Genomic DNA, 20,212 nt, shown 5'->3' with positions numbered 1-20,212 from the left:
ATCAAATATGCTCAAAAATAGGAACATATCAATTATATTTAAGATATTTTAAGTTTATGTGAAAAGGGGAACAACTCCTTTCTTGTTAAAATTCAGTTATTCCCCTTTTCACTTGGCTTGATTAGTGAGACTGTGTTTAATTAAAAGCAGTAGTGTCCCAGAAACTTAGGTCAATCAACCTTTAGATTTGTATTTAAACTACTAATCCATGATCAATTCATCAATTTATACTATTAATGAAAGAAAAGAGAGGGATCAGCTGATTAAAAAGTTACTAGATCTATACAAGTGTCAGAGAAAGTTACTTCTTATCTAAATCACAGTTTAAACATAATGTATACAGATATCAATCAATTTATCCAACTTATACCATTAGTTGGGAAAAATGAGAGATTTAATAGCTGAATTAATTACTGTTGTATAACAATTGGAAATAAATGTTCATACTTTACCACAGTTATAAATGTATTTCCAAAACTGGATTAGTTATTTCTACCTTGATTGAGGATAAAACACCTAAAAGGTAAACAATATATCATAATATATATGTCACAAACATTAATGCATTGTTTGCTTTATAAATGTTATAAGTTCAAATTAATGTTAACTATTTGTAACCTTTCGAAAGTACATCAACCTAACTATGAAAATCCTGACATCTTTTATTAATTGAAAACTTTAACTAACAAATAATTTTCTCAACTCTTACATTCTCGGTTTACAGTTCTTGTATCACATCTCCGTCAGCGCAGATTAAATGTGTGTGTTTCTGATAAAATTGGAAACATATTTAAAACAATACATACAATAATGCTGAAATTGTTACTAAATCAACTGAATCTTACATTGTGCAAACAAATAGTGAGTCACAATATTACAAAGTGGTATTTCTTCCCTTTTAAACCATCTCTTTATGCTATACATCTTTTTTTCAACATTAAACATACATTGATTACTATAGAATGCTAGAAAGATTAAAATGATTTTTTTTTATATGACACAATTATTTTTTTAATCTGTTAATTAATTATTCAAACCATTTTTCTTAAACTGTAAAACTATTCTTTATACCTCTTTAAATTATAAGAAAAATGAATCAAAACAATATTTTCCCTTTTTTTTTTTTCGACTATAGAGTTTTTGCCCCATTTTGAGGATTACGTAAAGATCGATGTTTATTTTCTTTATATCTAAATTAATTCACTACATACGATTAAAATGTGTGAAAAAGCTATCCTTTTTATCAAGTTTTAGAGGAAATGTAAAAATCTCTTAAAAAAATAACGAATTTTAAAAACTTGTTAAAGGGGCAATGTCACGATTTTGGTCAAATTTTTTGTTTCTGTTTTTATTATTTACTGATCAAATGAAATTTGGGTGTCAGTCGATGAGTTTTAAGCAAGATACATGGCTCACAATTCTTGGTCATGTAAACAAGGCTTGTGTCCTGCTTTTGTTTACATAGGTTCAATATACCAGTAAAAAAATCTTTTTCAAGCTGATTTGTCTTCTTTTTATTCATTTTAAGCATAAAAAAACAGTTACTAATGATTAACACATTTATTTGAGGTCTAAAACTGGAATTTTCACTTCAACATTCAAAATGTAAACAAAGGCTTTGTTTACATAGCAAAGAATTGTAAGCTCTGTAACTCGCTAACAACTCAACAAATGACAATCAAATTTTGGTTGCCTATTAAAAATGCCTTACTGAAGCATTGTAAACATTAAAATCGAAAAAATAATTTTTGAATTAAATCGTGACCATGCCCCTTTAAGGCTCGTGTGATAGTTTGGTAAGTAAACATGGCGAATGTAGAAGTTGCCTATACCGTTAGTATATATACGCCCCTGGTCTGTTAAGAAAATTCATGGAAACTTGAGTCGAAATAGACCGTCTTCAGTTTCGACAATTACACGTTAATATGAGGGCTTGCAAAGAGAAGTGGATGTAGGTTATGCCTGTCTATTATATACCTTAACTCATTTTGCGACACCCAAAACGAAAGTAGATTTTACAAAAAAGAGGAAATATACGATTTATCTACATCCTCTCGATTTCTGACTTCCCGTAGTTTGTGGTATCATTTTAAAAGTTTATTTGTTCAGTTTGCACACTGTTAATAAATTGATACATGTAATGGCTAACATGTCTACTGCTTTGTTCTGTTGCCCGGTAACGGTAATTCCACAAACTTCGAGGCCAAAATAAAGCAGTCACTTTAAATGAAGTACACTGATATCTAAATAAAATAAATACCCAGAAAAACACGGAGAAAGACAGCGAAACATAGAAAACTCTTACATTCTCATGAATCAGACGATCTGCGACGACAATCTACATCACCTGTCTCCATGCGAGTTTGACTAATGACGCGAAATATTAGAAGCCCGAAAAAACACTGCTCGTGAATTTGTAAGCATTGTATAAAGTTAAATATAAAGAGTTTAAAAAATATTTAGATTAAAAAAAAATCTCAGACACAAATCCAGGATTTGAAAATGTGTTACTACTGCTGCGCTAGCCTCTGCGATATAAAAATCAAAGTACTGAAAAGCGCTAATGTTAGAAATATAGCGAAGTACATTGAAACGTTTAAGGTATCAGGAGAAAACGTATCCAAGAAAAAACGTACCCAGGAGAAAACGTATCCAATCTCTAGGGTACATTTTCTCCAGAAAACGTACCATATGAAAATCATAATTATACTACTTAATAGTTTTTAATACTTTTAAATACTATTTTGCATAATAAATATACGGAAATGTAAGCATTTCATAGATAAATGAATTTAATTTAATAGCGAGCGAAGCGAGCTCTAAGAACCAGTGTGCGCGGGAAAAAGAACAAGCTAAACCAACAGTTCATCAAACAATTTTTTTTGTCTACGTCCCATAATGCTCTCTACTGGCGTGCGACCAGTTCTCGCCGATTACTATTTCTCGCCAGTACATTATGACGTCATTTTATCAACACATGAAATTATAGACGAAACATGACGTCACAATGTACTGGCGAGAAATGGTACTCGGCGAGAACTGGCCGCACGCCAGTAATGTTTTCACCCGTGGTGCTATGCCAAAAATGGCCGACTTTTAACTCATAATTTACGGTGTCTTAAGGTTTGAAGACACGTTTAGAGTACTGCATATGCTTTGGCGAGACTCAAGAGATTTGTTAGTTGCTTCCATACCTTCGTATTGAGTCGAGATACGTAAACAAAGACGAACAAAGTTATGGATGACGTGCTCTCGCGCTATATTTCCCGCGATAAATTTAAAGGTGGATCAAACATCTGTTATGCGTGTACTAGCTATTTCAGTATAGATTGCGATACCTGTCTCATATGATTTGGTTTTTTTTTTATATAGAGATTATTTAAATATATACTGGCAAGAGCCATACTTTACTGTCATATCGATTCATTTTTAAGCAAATTGTGCATGCATGTACAGTAGGCAGGTAAGTATACTCTCTTCTCATTATATCGCAGGTTATATAATTTTGAGTAACGTTATAGCAGTAGGGAGGAAATAAACAATTAGATATATTGAACTAAATAAAAAGGAATAAAGAGAAAAAATAAACAGTTAAAAATTTATGTAAATATTGCATATAGTCAAACCATTAAATTTAAAAGTGGGAAATTACACGCACACCTACAAAAAGGAACAAATCACACACACACACACACACACACACACACACACACACACACACACACACACACACACACACACACACACACACACACACACACACACACACACACACACACACACACACACACACACACACACACTCTCTCTCTCTCTCTCTCTCTCTCTCTCTCTCTCTCTCTCTCTCTCTTTCTCTCGGGAGAGGGGTAGGGGTAGGGTTGCGCTGTATGTATCATGACCATTGAAATTAGAACATTTGCCCCGGCATACTTATTGTAGAGAAATAATCTTTGACGTTCGTTGATACCTTAATAACACTAGGTTGACAATGATGCAAGGTATGTGTAGTTCTTCATGCGCTTGCCAGAACGGTAGCACCGTAAAACATATTACTTTAAAAGACTTTTAAAGTTTATAATTTGGACATTTTAAATAATTTTCGAATGCTACTTTAATGCATATTTCAATGCATAGATGTATAGAAATATATTCATTTTATGAATGATATATTTATAATAATTGTAGCAACTTTTATTTTAGTACAATTTAAAATAATGACCTGTCATAAAGTGTTATCAGTCTATTTCTTCTAATTATCCATTTATCGGTAGCCTTACCGATTTAAGTTTCTCCATGCGAGACCCCCTGATTTTAATTATAGTGATAATCAATTTAATACCTGAGGAGTTATTGTTATGTAATATTATGTATTGCCTCCCCGCGCAGGAGGTAGAAATATCCACTTTCCACACATTATACATGTCAGTGGCGTCGGAAGCAAATTGACTGTTCAATGTTACATCTCGTAGTAGTTTCCATATATATGAATCAAACAAATATTTAAAAGACTTGGACTTGGGTTTATTAAGCAACTTTGTTTTATAGATAATTTTCAAAAAATTGTTTTAAAAAACGCGCGATATCGACTTCGTGAGATACTCATCATTTAGTTCTCCAAATGAGATTGCAATAAAAACGTTATGGTGGAATAATTGTCGACTAATTAAACTGCTCAGGCCATGTTCGTGTATGTGTATGTTACAAATTATTGTCTTAATAATTTAAGTACGTGACCATGGTGACTATGCATTAAAAAAATATAGCAACAAATGATACAAATGTTCATTGTATATTTTATTTTATTTCATTTAAGAATATCTATGAAAACCATTATCTATTATTTCCATAGGGTACGTTTTCTCCTGGGTACGTTTTCTCCTGGGTACGTTTTTTTTCAGCATTCGCGTTTAATATGGGTTAACTCCAGAAAAAGTTTCTACGTAATGTTTTGACTGACCTTTGTCCAATTAGATCGTAGCTGGGCGGAGTTGCCGCTCGTGACTTGAGAGAGAGAGAGAGAGAGAGAGAGAGAGAGAGAGAGAGAGAGAGAGAGAGAGAGAGAGAGAGAGAGAGAGAGAGAGAGTTGAGAAAATTATAAATGGTGCCGATGAAGAAATAATCATTAGTTATGAACTTGCAAACAAAGGATTATATATGATAAGGGCCTAAAATGGCCCCCTAAAATGAACATCATCATTTTACTATCATTCTTTGTTTTCTTAGTACAGATAAGTGTGTGACGTGTTTACATAATATTCATTTTGGTTCAAGTGCCATCAATTTAGAAATATGACATTGTAAAGACAACCTTTTCCAGATATTTTTGCATTTTTAGCGTAAAACAGCTTGTTTTCAAGCAGTTTTTCCTTCTGAAAACATAGATCGCATTCTTGAACAAATAAAATATTTTAATCAGAGATGTATCTAGCCAAGACTAATAAGTGACAAAAATTTTTTCCTTGTTCAAGCATGCGCTCTATATTTCCCATTCGTAAATAGATAAGAAAAATGTCAATTTTCGGCTGATTTTGATTAAATTATTGAAATGGCGTCACTTCTGACGTTATATACTGCCAGTGAGTGCAAATAAATCATATAAATAGATGAAAAATATATATTTTATTACAACTCTTCTAAAAAATTAGTTAACATTTCATTGTACCCGAAACACTCAAAAAATGGCGAATTATGGGGGCAAAATTTAAGTCTTATCATATATAGTTCTTTATTAATGTCTGAATATAAAAATTACATGTATATTCAATATAATGGATTTAAAGAACGATTGTGAAAATTTCTTTGGCAGTGCGCCGTGGACAACATGTACATGTATAAGAATGACGTAGCTAACCAACTTAATTTCCTAGCATGGAGTCCGAGAATACGTAGGGCATTAAACATTTTGAAATGCGAACAAATGATCACTGTAGTGAAAAGGAAAGGCAACGGAGGCGGATGCTTAGTGGAAAAATAAAACAATGGCGGACAATTTCTTCCTAAGGTAAAGAATGTTTCACAATAATGAGTAACCGTGAAGAAAGTTTTTATGCAAAGTAAATGTACAACCTATGTTTAATTCCAGGAAGATTCGGCAAACTTTGATTAGAATACTAACGGTAACACAGTTTCTTAAATATTCGTAGTCTTACTATCATTGATAGCGTGTGCATGCAAGTTTATATCATAATGTTTTTCAAGAATTGTATATAAAGGAAACAACGCCATGTTTGCGTAACGATTGTTAGTTTACTACAAAGGACTATATATGATAAGGGCCTAAAATGGCCCCCCTAAATGAACATCATCATTTTACTATCATTCTTTGTTTTCTTAATACAGATATGTATGTGATGTGTTTACATAATATTCATTTTGGTTCAAGTGCCCACAATTTAGAAAGATGACATTGTAAAGACAACCTTTTCCCGCCATTTTTGCATTTTTGGCGTAAAACAGCTTGTTTTCAAGCAGTATTTCCTTCCGAAAACATAGAGCGCATTCTTTAACAAATTAAATATTTTAATCAGAGATGTATCTAGCCAAGACTAATACCCAGCAGGCACACAACATTGAATAAACCTTGAATCAACGTTGACTTTCTATGTTGATTCAACGTTTATTTTATGTTAGATTTTGAAAATTTGTTTCAACGTTGAAGTTTAAACGTTGAATAAACATTGATAATCAACGTTGATTATTTGTTGAAAAACTGTAGATTCAACATTTATTCACTTATTTTTTTTGGAAGAGGAGAGGGGGCTTTTAGTTACATAAATAATACATGTTTTTAATGATAATAATGGACCATGTATTAAATAAAGAATAAATCCCTGGTTTAAATTTAAATAATTTTAATTCTATTCATAATTGTGATTAATTAGAAATTTCATCTCTAAAAAAAAAGTTCTATCATAGAGTCATTTTTTCCGGCAACCACCGTCCTTCCTTTCTGGAGCCCACTTCAAATAATTCGCCGTGGCTTCAACCACATGGTTTTCTGTGATATTGTAATTTCTCATCATGACTTCTACAAAAAGCATGAGTATATATATATATATATATATATATATATATATATATATATATATATATATATATATATATATATATATATATATATATATATATATCCAAATAAAATTTTTATTCATTCATTGCAGCAAAAAGATAAAAAGATGTTTCATTATAAAAAAAAGAAACTTTGTACATATATACTGTTTAAAACCAATATGATCACTTAATTAGTATTTACCTTTGACTAATTTGAAGTAATTTGACCCTCCAATTGCATATTTGTTTTTCTTCCCATAGATATTCATATATGACATTACTCTGTTCGTCATACACCTACAAATAATAAATACATATATATCAAAATCAGTGTTTTGTGAATTAAAACAATAATCAAGTGCAATGAAAATTAAATAACATTTCATTGGTACTCTACATTACTGGGCACAAATTAGACCTCAACACTATAACTACTAACTAAACTTGATCATTGAAAACTCAAGCACAGTGCAAATGTTACCTTTGCATGGCCTTTTTTATGTGGTCCTTGTAGTCATTTCCACCAATTTGTGCAACAATACTTTTCTAGTTAAAAAAAATATAAAAAATTAAGCTCTACTGGGTATGATTAAAAGTATCAACATTTTAAAAATGTAGTACACATGCAAATGTAATGTATATTATATATAATTAAAATATTAATAAAAGACAGTATTGACTTCTAATAATAACTTAAAAAATTAAGTTTTCTATTAATCTAACTTACACAAATGTCATAATCCTTTTTGACATTCAACGACAAGTCAAAATCCTTGAAGTCTTCAAGTGTTAAATTTTGGTCCAGTGTGTTATCATCCGATCCACTTTGAACAATGCTGTTAAAGGGATTTCCCTTTTTAACATTGTCGCGAATTTCTGTTAATAGGTATATAACCCGTCTTTGAAATCCTGAAAATGAAAAAATGTTAAACTATAGTCTATACATTTGGATATTAACACAGCAATTAAGAAAATACAAAAAATGAAGTAGGATATATGCAATGTTTACTCTAGTCTCTGGGACACTTACTTTCTTCCGACATTGGATATGCAGAGATGGAGGTGGATCTGCTCAACTGTGAGGTCGTTCTATAACGACTGTTTTCTCTGGATCTGGAGGATGGACGATGACTGTTTTCTCTGGATCTAGATCTAGATCTGCTCAACTATGATAATGTTTTGCGTTGACTGTTTCTGCTGGAATTTGAGCATTGACGACGATTATTTTCTCTGGAACTTGAGTATTGGCCAAATCTGTTTTCTCTGGATCTAGATCTAGATCTGCTCAACTGTGAGAATGGTTGACGACGACTTTGTCCCCTGGATCTAGATCTGGATCTGCTCAACTGCGAGAATGATTGAAAACGACTGTTTCCTCTGGATCTAGATCTAGATCTGCTCAACGGCGAGAATATTTGACGACGACTGTTTCCTCTCGATCTAGATCTGGATCTGCTCAACTGCGAGAATGTTTGACGACGACTGTTTTCCCTGGATCTAGAGGATCTGGCTGGTGAGGGACTCTTTGAAGAAGAAATCCTTTGAGGTGCCTTTCTTTGATTTGCTACCCCTACAATGCCATTGGAATAGATTATTAATAGGATTCAAACTTTAATATTTTTTTATTTATAAAATTTTTCTTTTGTGATAAATGATTCTATTCTAAATCAGGGGTCATGTATAAAATGAATAGTCAAGATTTACAGACTAGCATAAAATAAACAATAATATAACTTGCTAGAAATCTTTTACCAATGACTTGCAAATAATATTTCTAAAAAAATATATAAATGGAAAACATATCACGATGAGGAAGTAATGATCAAGAATGATAAATGCAATGTACCACTTGATTTCTGTGTTTTAGAACTCGACCTCTTTGGAGGTTGTGGTGGCGCAGGAAGGACTGGATTATTACAGCTGGTTTTGGAACTATCTGTTTCTAGCGTACTTCCTGTAGAATAATTAAATAAAACATTATCAGAAGCAATTGTCATTAAAAGAGTATTTTAATTGTTACTGGAACATTTTTGAAGCATTAAAAAATTAAATGAATGCAAAAAGATGTAAGCTTTTACCTAAATGAAAATAATTTTTTATAATAATACCTGTGACGAACTCTGTTCCAAAAGATTTCTTTTTGGAAATCCTCTTCCCCAGTGGAACCTCATCACCTGAAGTCTCCTCAGACAATATGTCTGATCAAGTCTCCTCAGACTCGTCACATGTTGTGATGTTTGCGATATCACAATCTTTTTTCTCATCTGAAGTTTAAAATACATAAGAATTTTTTTTATCCCCTCATGCAACTTGTTACAAGGGGATATAGTATTGCTGCTGTGTGCATGTGTGTGCGTCTCCTTTAGCTTACGGGCAAGATAAAAAGGAAAAACCCTTACACCAAAATGTTTCATGAGGGGATGCTCCGCTTAGCGGTGCCCTTTCCTTTTTTAATTGCCTACTATGTATCAATCTGGGTCATCGAAATAGTAATATGTAAGTGCATATATCAGTAAAATAGACATAATGCAAAAACAAAAATTCAAAGTATAGTAAAATATTAAACTTGATGTCCACAATCAAGTGTAAATTCATTTTCAATTGCCCTTTACCATATGCATTCATAAGTATGAGCATTATCAATTTATCATTTAATACTAACCAGAAGACATTTTTATTCTGACCAATCCAAAACTGGTCCACTTTTGCTCAGGGGTCCATTGTTGTCGTATAGCTTTCTTTGCCCCAGCATTTGGCACGGGTGGCCAAAGAACTTTGTTTCCTGCAATCCAGCTGGAAGGAATAACTTCTTCCACCTCTATGTCCTTTTCCTTCCAAATTACTCGACTCCATGACATTGTCTATAATACAAAGTTAAATTTTTATCAATATTTGCACAAGTACACATATTCACAATGTACATTTCATTACATTTTTACTTATACTTTTTAAGACACTACGTCACAAGATGGCGATAAACTGTAATGTCGTTCGATTAGGTTGTATATCATCGTAACTCAGTGGTTAAAGTATTGGGGTTCTGAACCGCAGATCATGAGTTCGAATCCACCTGGAGCTTTTGTTCATGTTTACTAAATTAAATTTTCGAAAATGTAATTTTTCATCCAAAATCGCACTTTTTTTCTATTTGACTTAAATACTTCTATTTATATATCTATCATAGTCAAGTAAAATTCTGCTGATTTAAGAAAATATTTCAAGGTTCTGTGAGGCATCTTAAAATCAATGTTATCATGCAATATATACAAGAAGAAACATATCTAAATATCATATCTATATCATGCAATATTCAAACCTGACAAAAAACTGATCACTTATCATATCATGCGAAAAAGAAAGTTAGAAACCTCATAAAAATGTCACTGCTGACACAGAAAAAAAAAATTGGTGTTTTCACCTACTTCAACATAATTTGATAAAATTTAATTGAAATTAATGTCATAATAATTCAGTATCCTTTATTTCGCCTCTATGGGGAAAGTTACATTATTAGCACGATTTGAACATTTATACCCTACCTTTTAAATAAAAAAATTACGTACTTTAATCAAAATATGAAGATAAAAAACATAAATAAACAAAGGTAAATAAAAAATGTAAATATCAACTTATCCAGCTTAAACGTACATGTATGTTTACCATCGTTTCATCCCATGCAGCATTGGAATGAGAAGATATCCTCTGTCCCATGGTAAACAAATCAATTACATTTATCTTATTGACTGAAAATTAACACAGGCTGTGTGTCTTAGTTATCTATATCTAATTAATGTGAGTGATAAAACCTCAAACTTACCTGTCAGAGCGTCCTGTCTGGTGATATACCTGTAGACACACACCATGTTGTTGTACCATGATCCGACCCAGAGACGGTGAGTGTTGACATCATAACTCAGGCTCCATGGTTCACCCATCTCTTGTGATTTTGTCAGTAGATGTGACAGGAACTGACCGTCCTTGTCCAACATCTGTACTGTTTTGGTTATAATATCACACACCAGGATGTATGACAGCGCGTCAGTACAGATTCCACGTGGCCCTAATCGTGATCCTGATGTAGGTCCTGTGTAGGAGAAACGATGTCTTCCTCCACGCTCTGTCACCACTACGGCATAAGACCCAAAGTCAGACACCACGACATCCCCGTTGTTGTTCTCTGTTATATAGTCAGGTCTACTATACAGTTCCCGTCCTGTGTTGTCGTACATACACCGTGGTCTCCATGTTATAATACCTATCTATATAAATCAGTTCACTCTCACTGTTTATTGTGTGTAATCCTCCATATAAATCACTACATAAATCCTCCACATGATGTAGAAGGACACCTGTTGTGTCTGTCAAGATGAGATTGTTTCTATCACTGACCCAGACCCGGTCTGATGTCACACAGGAAATTTGCAAACAACGACCGACACCTATCACTGTGAGTGATTAATGGAACTCAGGAACAGACGTCAGTTTCAGCAGACACTGGATTCCTAAGCGTCGGTTTCCTCCTTCTGTGATTTGGATGGCACTTAGTGACTCCATCACATCCTCCTTGTTGAGTGACTCAGTCATGGAGAGCTGGCTGGTGTGGAGTGTAGGATGTATCTGAGGGAGGGCTGCCTTTATGGAGGAGAGGAATTGTAGCGGTCTGATTACTCTCCTCTGTTCATATATGTATACATATCTCTGTAGGCTGACAATATGTCTGATCATTTCTTTCTGCTGTTTTAAACATCTGTGTTTAAAATCAAAGTCACAGGACAAATTACACATGAAATCGTTTTGTATATAGTCAATGAGATTCTTCAGTGTCTGGGCCTTTGTTAACATCTCTGATTGATAGAGGGAGAATTCTGTGCGACAGGTTTTGAAATCAGTTTTGATTCGTGGCAGGAGAACAGGTCTGTAAAAGAGAGCCTCACTTCTGATGGTGTGAATGGTTCCTCTGTGTTGTTGTCGCTTTGTGTTATAGGATGTTGTAATAACTAATTGTCGGTGATTTCTATGCTGTGTGCAATGGTAACAGACAGGATCTTGACACGGTTCACAGTATTTTATATAGACATGGCTAGGATGTCTCACACAGATCTCTTGTGTTGGGATGTACATGTAGTTGAGTTTATCACGGTATGACACAACATCATGGTCTTTTGTTTGGAGATCTTTTACATGGTTCTCTTTACACTGGGGACACAGATCACATGGACACGATACACAATAGTACTCTGTGTCCCCCGGACACTTAGAACACCGATGTACTTTACATGGAGTGCTTGCTGTTTCCATTGTGTGGAGGGACTAGGTCTCAAAATCACAACCTGTTCAATAAAAAAATAAAGTGCCTTAAATGAAGTCAACCACATCCTTTCCACATATCAATATCAAATTATAAATGAATTTTTTTCATTTAAAACATGTTTCTTTAATGTAATAATATACCATTCCTATAAAGATAACTAGAAAACTGACCAGTCAAGAAGGGCCCCGCTATGACAATTGATATAGAGAAGTGAAAAAAACCTTTGAATTCCATCCTCTTTATATTAACACTGCTGACAAATAAATGCCCGGCATAATATGTAAAGAACTGCTATATATATAAGGTGGTAAAAAAATATGAAAATTATAAGTAAGAACTGTATTTTTAAAATTTCCAGATAATTCCTGAATGTCCCAAAACTCTAAATAGTAACCTTGTATCTGCATAAAACAGGGATAATCTCATGTCTTATAAAAAAAACTAAATTAAATGTGTATTTAAAAAAGATTTAAACAGGTGTTTTATAAAATGCAAGCCTTCAGTGAATGCAAATACATAATATCACCCAGGGTTGACCTCAACTTCGAAACAAACATCAGTTGCAGACAAAGGTGTTCATCAAACTTAATATAACAGATAGAGATAAGCCTCTACATTTTCTGCAGCAGGCAAGATAATTAATCCCAGGGGATTAATTGTTCTGCTCTCTTATCCTTTTCTTCTAAATTTACAATAAGTTTTTTTTTCAGAAATGACAGAATGGTGTTATCTGATTACCTGTTAAAATTAACAGCATTAAGGCAGAACAAAATAAAATAAATAATTAAAAAATAAAATAGTGAGAAGGGATATCTTAATATATATCTTGATTTTAGAATTCAATAAAATTATCATAAATCATTGTGTACGGTATTTTAACCAAAATCAAGTATGAATATTATATTTTAAATCCATATTTCAAAGAATGTACACAATACTACACAGCTAATTGTGCCACATACGTTTCACATATGTTTGAACTTAACACATGTACAACATACGTTAAACATACGTGACACACATGTGAAGTCAAACCGTACGTTACACATATGTTGAGAAACGCATGGCTAACATACGTGTGATAACATACGTTTAACATCACATATGTTTAACATACGTTAGATTTTACATATGTTAAACGTATGTGAACCATATGTTTTACATATGTAGATCTCAACCACATGTTCCACATATGTTTATAAACACATGGTTAACATGAGTTCTAAAAACCATAAGTTACACGTGCGTTAATAATATATGTTTTACATATGTGTGAAGGCATGCATTTGAATAACTTGACATTAAAATTATCTGCATGCGCGGATCTAAGGGGAGGGGGGATCTGAGGGGTCGCAACCCCCCCCCCCCTTCCCCCGAAAATGAAAGTCTATGAAATTTACACAGTAAAATTATCGCAAATATGCCTCGGATCCCTCCCCCCGGGTAAACACTCTTGTCTCTGAAATAAATGCATGTGAACATGTGTGAAGAAAAGCCTTGCTACTGTGCATGTTTATTGGTTAAAATTTTATATGTAGTTATGCATAAATAAAGTTGTTTCATTAACAGAAGCCACGTGTTTTCATAAAATTAATTCGATAACGAATCCGGAATTAATACGAAATCCGTTTTAGTTTTTTCGATGACAAAATATACGTCACATTTTTACGTCACGGAGGCAGAAGATCGAACTGCAGCCAGTGCAGGATGAATTTAGCAGAGGTAATGATTGTCAGGCACTTACATTTGAAAATCATATCGTACAATATTCGATGGCAAAAAAGTAAACATGTAGCACGGAGCTGTAACTGTGTTCTCCGGGAAAATTCTGGTTGAAATAATGACGATAAAAATGATGTTTCCCCAGAGAGCTACAACTAAGCAGCTATTTGGTTTAGTTGATTTAGAGGAATCAATACTTATTAAAACCCATAAAATATATGTCGATCTTGGATAAGACGCATTTGAAAACTGAAATATTGAAAGTAGAGAAAAACTAGAGCAAAGCCTATGCAAAGTAACGAGTAGGTCTTCTATAGCAACTAAGTGAAATGATTACTAAATTGCCTCTATTAAGTTGTATTCTTATTGCATGGTAATTATAGGCATGCATTGGCTGCTTGACATATCCCTGGAAGAGGACATCAACTAGCTACAGTCAATGACAGATGTCTCTTTGAATTGATAAAATCATAATGTAAGTACACATACCATTGCATTTCACAATTTAAACATTTTTTAACGGTCATCAACACCGCTGGGAAATTTTTTTTCCATACAAACCCAACCTATTCAATAAATCAAAGGTATGGATTTCTATGACATACTTCATAAAAAGTAGAAGTCACTGGGTGTTCAGGATCATTAATGATAATCTGTTGCATGACACCTACATAATTTGTAGCAAATGGATATAATACAGAAGTTTCAAAGATCTGTTATGATGTAACCTGAAGATTTTGTAATGAATGATCCAGGATCCAAAAGTTCTTCGCAAAGTTCAAAGACAGTTGCAATGTGGTTGCTAATTTAGAGACATGTTAAGGTAATTCAATTTAGATAAGGATTAATACAGGCATGCATCCAGTCACCCCCCTTACATGTATAAATTATATTTTTAATCATGTATTTAAATGATTGTATGTACTAAAGTTTGTATATTTTTTTTATGAAGACGTTCAAACAAGCATTGTCATGGGAAAACATTAAAAAGGAAGAAGTTGGAGGTTGGCAAAAATCAGGATGAATATATTAGAGGTAAAAAATTATGTTGTCAAATTAACAATTGTGATTGACCTTCTATTTTGTCTTTTGTCCCCACGCCTTCTCTCTCTCTCTCTCTCTCTCTCTCTCTCTCTCTCTCTCTCTCTCTCTCTCTCTGAGAGCTTGCAAACAAAAGAAAAAAATTATAAACAATTGTAAACTTTCTTCATGTTGTATTTGCAGTAAAATCTGAATGGATCCTGTTATTCTTTAACAATATTTTTGAATAAAAAAGCAACCGAGGCATTTGTAAATTTTACTTTATCATAAAATGAAATTTAATGTTAAATTCTTTGGTTTTTTTCAGGAACTATTAAAGCACAAAAGAATGACAAAAATATAAATCTAAATGTAACCATTCAAGGAATTAAATTCATTTTTAATCTCGAAACTGTCTTTTTTCTGTAACTCTAATTTTAGATTAACAAGTAGCTGGAAATGCAAAATGAATGTTTCCAAAGATCCACTGAAGTTACTGAGTAATCAGTTGAAGTGATTCAAGCAACAAGATGAAGTATATCAAAAATGAACTGAAAAATTAAAAATATTCAAGTAATTTAATTTTAAGCAATTTACATGTGATATGTATGTAATTCATGTGAAAAAAACGTACGTTGGATCCACATATGTAAAACGTATGGAATGTATTACGTATGTCTAACACACGTGCAACATACGTTTCACATATGTTCATTAACATATGTTAAACACACGTGGTACTTAAACAACGTTAAAAGTACGTGAGGTCACATACGTATCACACATGTTTAACGTATGTGAAACGTATGTGGCACATTTTGCTGTGTACACATCATTCAAAATTGACCTTAACTTCAAAACAAAGTTCATTTGCAGACACAGGCAGTGCAGTAATTAATCTCAATGTGACAGATAAAGATAAAGCTTAGGATTTTCTTCCTGTGGAAGGTTAATTAATCCCAAAGGACAAATATTGCACAGCCTTCCAATTATAGAGGGATGGTAACATTCGCAGCAGTTATCTCTCTTTGCCCATTCATTCTTATGCATAGTTAAGGAATCTACCCCACCACCCCAGCTCCAAACCAGAAGACATAGAGAACCAAACTTAGCATCAAAATATGTATTTCTGCCTACTGAACTACCTAGCAAATTTGAACTTGATTGGGCAACCATTAAAAAAGGTTATTAGACAAAAACAGAAAATTTGTGGACGGAAGAGTGACAGACGGACAGACAGAAAGACAGACAGACAGAGTGATTATTATAGGGCACCCGCAAATCCTTGCGGGGCCCTAATAATAATTCAAATAAATAATGATTTATCAATATAGCTCTGGTTACAGAGACACTCAACTTGTTAAATAAATGGCCCAAAATATGATTGACATTAGATAGAGGGAGTAAAAGAGAGAAAGAGAGAGAGAGAGAGAGAGAGAGAGAGAACAAATGGGAAAAGGGATTGAGAGACTGCTAAACATGTACCCACTCTCTATGACATTGGTCTCTCTCTCTCTCTCTCTCTCTCTCTCTCTCTCTCTCTCTCTCTCTCTCTCTCTCTCTTTCTCCCTCTCTCTCTCTGTATATCTCTCATACTTTTCCTGCCTAAGCCTGAACTCATGCTATCTCATTCCTTTTTTCATTCTCTATCCCAGCAGCATTGTTTCTGAGAGTACTCTAAGGACCACCCCCGACCTAAAATAAGTACCTGGCTATTGTTGCATTTCAAACACAATTAAGCTATAAAATAGACCCTCAGACCCCTTTTATTTTTTATTTCTTACTTCTACTTCAATTTTCATAGACAACCCTATAATCCCTCTTTCTCAAAGTTTTTCTGCTTTCTCAAAGGAGAGAGAGATAGAGATAGAGAGAGAGACACGCACATGCAGACAAACACAAATATACTAGTATATATAGGGAAGCAAAAGGAGAGAAAGAGAGAGAGAGAGAGAGAGAAAAACAAGCATAGAGTTAAACTGAAAAATTATGGAAGAAGGAATGAGATATATTCTCTGCTAAACATGTAACAAGTGTCTTTCTCTCTCTCACACTATCTCTACTCACATTTACTCTCTATTTCTGACATGTACATTTGCTCTTTTTCTTTATTTATTTAGTTACTATGGCAAACTTGCAGTGAAACAGTGTTTGGACTTTAGCACATATTATCACTTCTGACAAGATTTAGTACTAAAACATAGATGTAAAAATTTTGTTGTAATGTATTCAGAAGCATTGTTTTTTACAGAAACAAATTCTCTCTCTCGCTCTCTCTCTCTCTCTATCTCTCTCTTTCTCTCTCTCTCAATATTTACTCTCTCATACATGTACTGTTTTCTTCTTACTTTCACCGAATTATCAAATATGTTAAAAAATAGGAACACATCAATTATATTTGAGGTCACTTGACAATTTGCTGATGGTCTATGACTAGCTTTTCCCCCACCCTGGCTGAGTATTTGACTGTGGCCTATGACTGGCTTCCCCCCTTACCCTGGTTGAGTATTTGACTGTGGCCTATGACTGGCTTCCCCCTTACCCTGGCTGAGTATTTGACTGTGCCTTATGACTGGCTTTCCCCCTTACCCTGGCTGAGTATTTGACTGTGGCCAATGATTGGCTTTCCCCCTTACCCTGGCTGAGTATTTGACTGTGGCCTATGACCAGCTTTCCCCCTTACCCTGAGTTTTTGACTGTCCCTGGGGAAGATAATTTGACAATATCCCAACCCTGACATTACCAGAAAAATATACTTTTCTCTTTTTTGACAAAACAAACCTTAAACTAGAGGGACTGTGAGCTTGCTCACAGTAGATACCCCCCGCTAAGAAAAAAATCATAACGCGTGTATTTTTGCTGTAATAGAAAATATTGGATGAATCTATTTCACTGTCCATTTTCATTAAATAACAACTGCCCTACTTTTTAAAACTGTTAATGCTAATAGGAGAAAACAATAATAATATTAATATTTTAACATTTTTAATTATTGGTATACTGAGCCCATTTATTGCGAATTTTTTTTTTCAAACATCCCCCCCGTAAAAATAATTTCATCGGGGCAGGCCATTTTCAGAGAGACGGGGATGAAAATCTCTAAAAATAATTTTATGTGGCCTGAGACAAGCAAGCTTTGTGTCAAATTTTAGCTTCTAATATTTCCATAAATACAATACATGACACACACAGAACTTAGCATTTTTGACATAATGACCTTGAACTTCCTCAATTGACCTTGGGTCAAGGTCATGACACACCCTGAGGTCATAAGCAATCTTTGTGTAAAGTAAGAACTTCCAATGTTTCTCCATAAGGAAGACATGGACCCGACAAGATTGCACAGACAGACAGACAGACAGACAGACAGACAGACAGACAGACGGACGGACAGATGGACGGGCAAGGTGATTCCTATTAACCCCCCCCCACCCCACAAAATTTGTTTGCGGGGGATATAATAAGGATGGACGGGCAATAGTTATTTTGTCAATACCTTGGTAAGAAATTGATGTTGACCTTGGCCTATCCTCTCGGACAACAGTTCTTACCCCATGGCTAACACAATGACTACTGCCCTCATACCTATTTAAGAGCTGTATACTATGATGTTTATGAATGACACACGACGACAGACGAGCGATTGCAATAGGTCTTCTGAGTGACCAAGAAACAATAAGATTAGCTGCATAATGAGAAATTCATACATACATTAAAAATTCATGAATACTATACATGTACCACATACATGTATGTATTTTGTTTTCCTTGACTTCATCCACTGTATCTCCATGTATTATACGCTTAATACCTATAAAGAGACCACACACTTCTACACACCAGTAATGTATAACACAAAGTAATATTATACACCAAATTTCAATTAAAACATATAGGAAAGCAAAAGTACAGAGAGAGAGAGAGAGAGAGAAAGAGAGAGAGAGAGAGAGAGAGAGAGAGAGAGTATTACTACACACTAATATTCATCTAACTTTGTTTGGAACTATTTTGTAATAATCAAGATAATTAATTACTCTGTGCATTTCCAGCTTCATTAAAAATATCAAACATAAACATAAGCATTTAAGAACAGATATATAAATTGTACATTTATCAAAAACTTGGCTTGTTTTAAGTATAGGTGAAAAGGGGAACAACTATTTTCATGTTAAATTCAGTTATTCCCCTTATCACTTTGCTCGATCAGTGAGACTGTGTTTAATTAAAAGCAGTAGTTGCCCAGAAACTTAGGTCAATCAACCTTCAGATTTGTATTTAAACTGATAATCCATGATCAATTCATCAATTTATACTATTATTGAAAGAAAAGAGAGGGATTAGCGGATTAAAAAGTTAATAGATCTATACAATTAACATTATACCGCTTTTAAAGTAGTGTCAGAGAAGGTTAACTCTTATCTAAATCACAGTTTGAACATAATGTACACATATATCAATTAATTCATCCAACTTATACCATTGTTGGGAAAATAATGAGAGATTTAATAGCTGAATAAATTACTGCTGTATTATAATTGGAAATAAATGTTCATACTATACCACAGTTATAAATGTTTTTTTTTTCAAAACTGGATCTGTTATTTCTACCTTGAATGAGGATAAAACACCTAAAAAGTAAACAATATATCATAGTAAATATGTAACAAACAATAATGCATTGTTTGCTTTATACATGTTGTAAGTTTAGATTAGTGTAAATTATATGTAACCTTTCGAAAACACATCAGCCTATCTATGAAAATCCTATCATTTTTTATTAATTGAAAACTTTAACTTACAAATCATTTTCTCAACTCCTACATTCTTGGTTTAAATTTCTTGTAGCACATTGTTTATCTAGGTCAGCGCAGATTAAATGTTTGTGTTTCTGATAAAATTGGAAACTTATTTAAAACAAAAATGCAGAAAATGGTACTAAATCAACAATGTACAAACAAATAATAAGTCACAATATTATAAAGTGGTATTTCCACTTTTTTTTAATTATAAATTTTCTACTTTTTAAACCACCTATTGTGAGCTATCTCATAATTTAAAGCCAGAATTAGGAAGTTGAGAAAATGATTTGAAAGTGAGTTAGTGTTGGTT

The 20,212-nt window shown here is 33.4% G+C and overlaps 1 protein-coding gene and 1 pseudogene across 1 annotated transcript in view; one reads left to right on the top strand and one right to left on the bottom strand.

Annotated features, from left to right (window-relative positions):
• The window catches only part of LOC128163007 (pyridoxal phosphate phosphatase PHOSPHO2-like), a 178,333-nt pseudogene that overhangs the window by 99,734 nt on the left and 58,387 nt on the right, over window positions 1-20,212 (top strand).
• LOC128162328 (uncharacterized) overlaps window positions 1-20,212 on the bottom strand; it is a gene marked incomplete at its 3' end in the record, with an annotated part of 151,666 nt that overhangs the window by 92,113 nt on the left and 39,341 nt on the right. Inside the window, 3 exon segments of the mRNA XM_052825474.1 lie at window positions 8,420-8,439; window positions 10,868-11,274; window positions 11,306-12,380. Coding sequence (XP_052681434.1) covers window positions 8,420-8,439; window positions 10,868-11,274; window positions 11,306-12,380 — 1,502 coding nt within the window.

Source organism: Crassostrea angulata, chromosome 9 (assembly GCF_025612915.1).
Source record: "Crassostrea angulata isolate pt1a10 chromosome 9, ASM2561291v2, whole genome shotgun sequence".
Classification (NCBI taxonomy): domain Eukaryota; kingdom Metazoa; phylum Mollusca; class Bivalvia; order Ostreida; family Ostreidae; genus Magallana; species Magallana angulata.
Note: the sequence above shows the minus strand (reverse complement) of the source record. Positions and strands in the feature narration are given on the sequence as shown.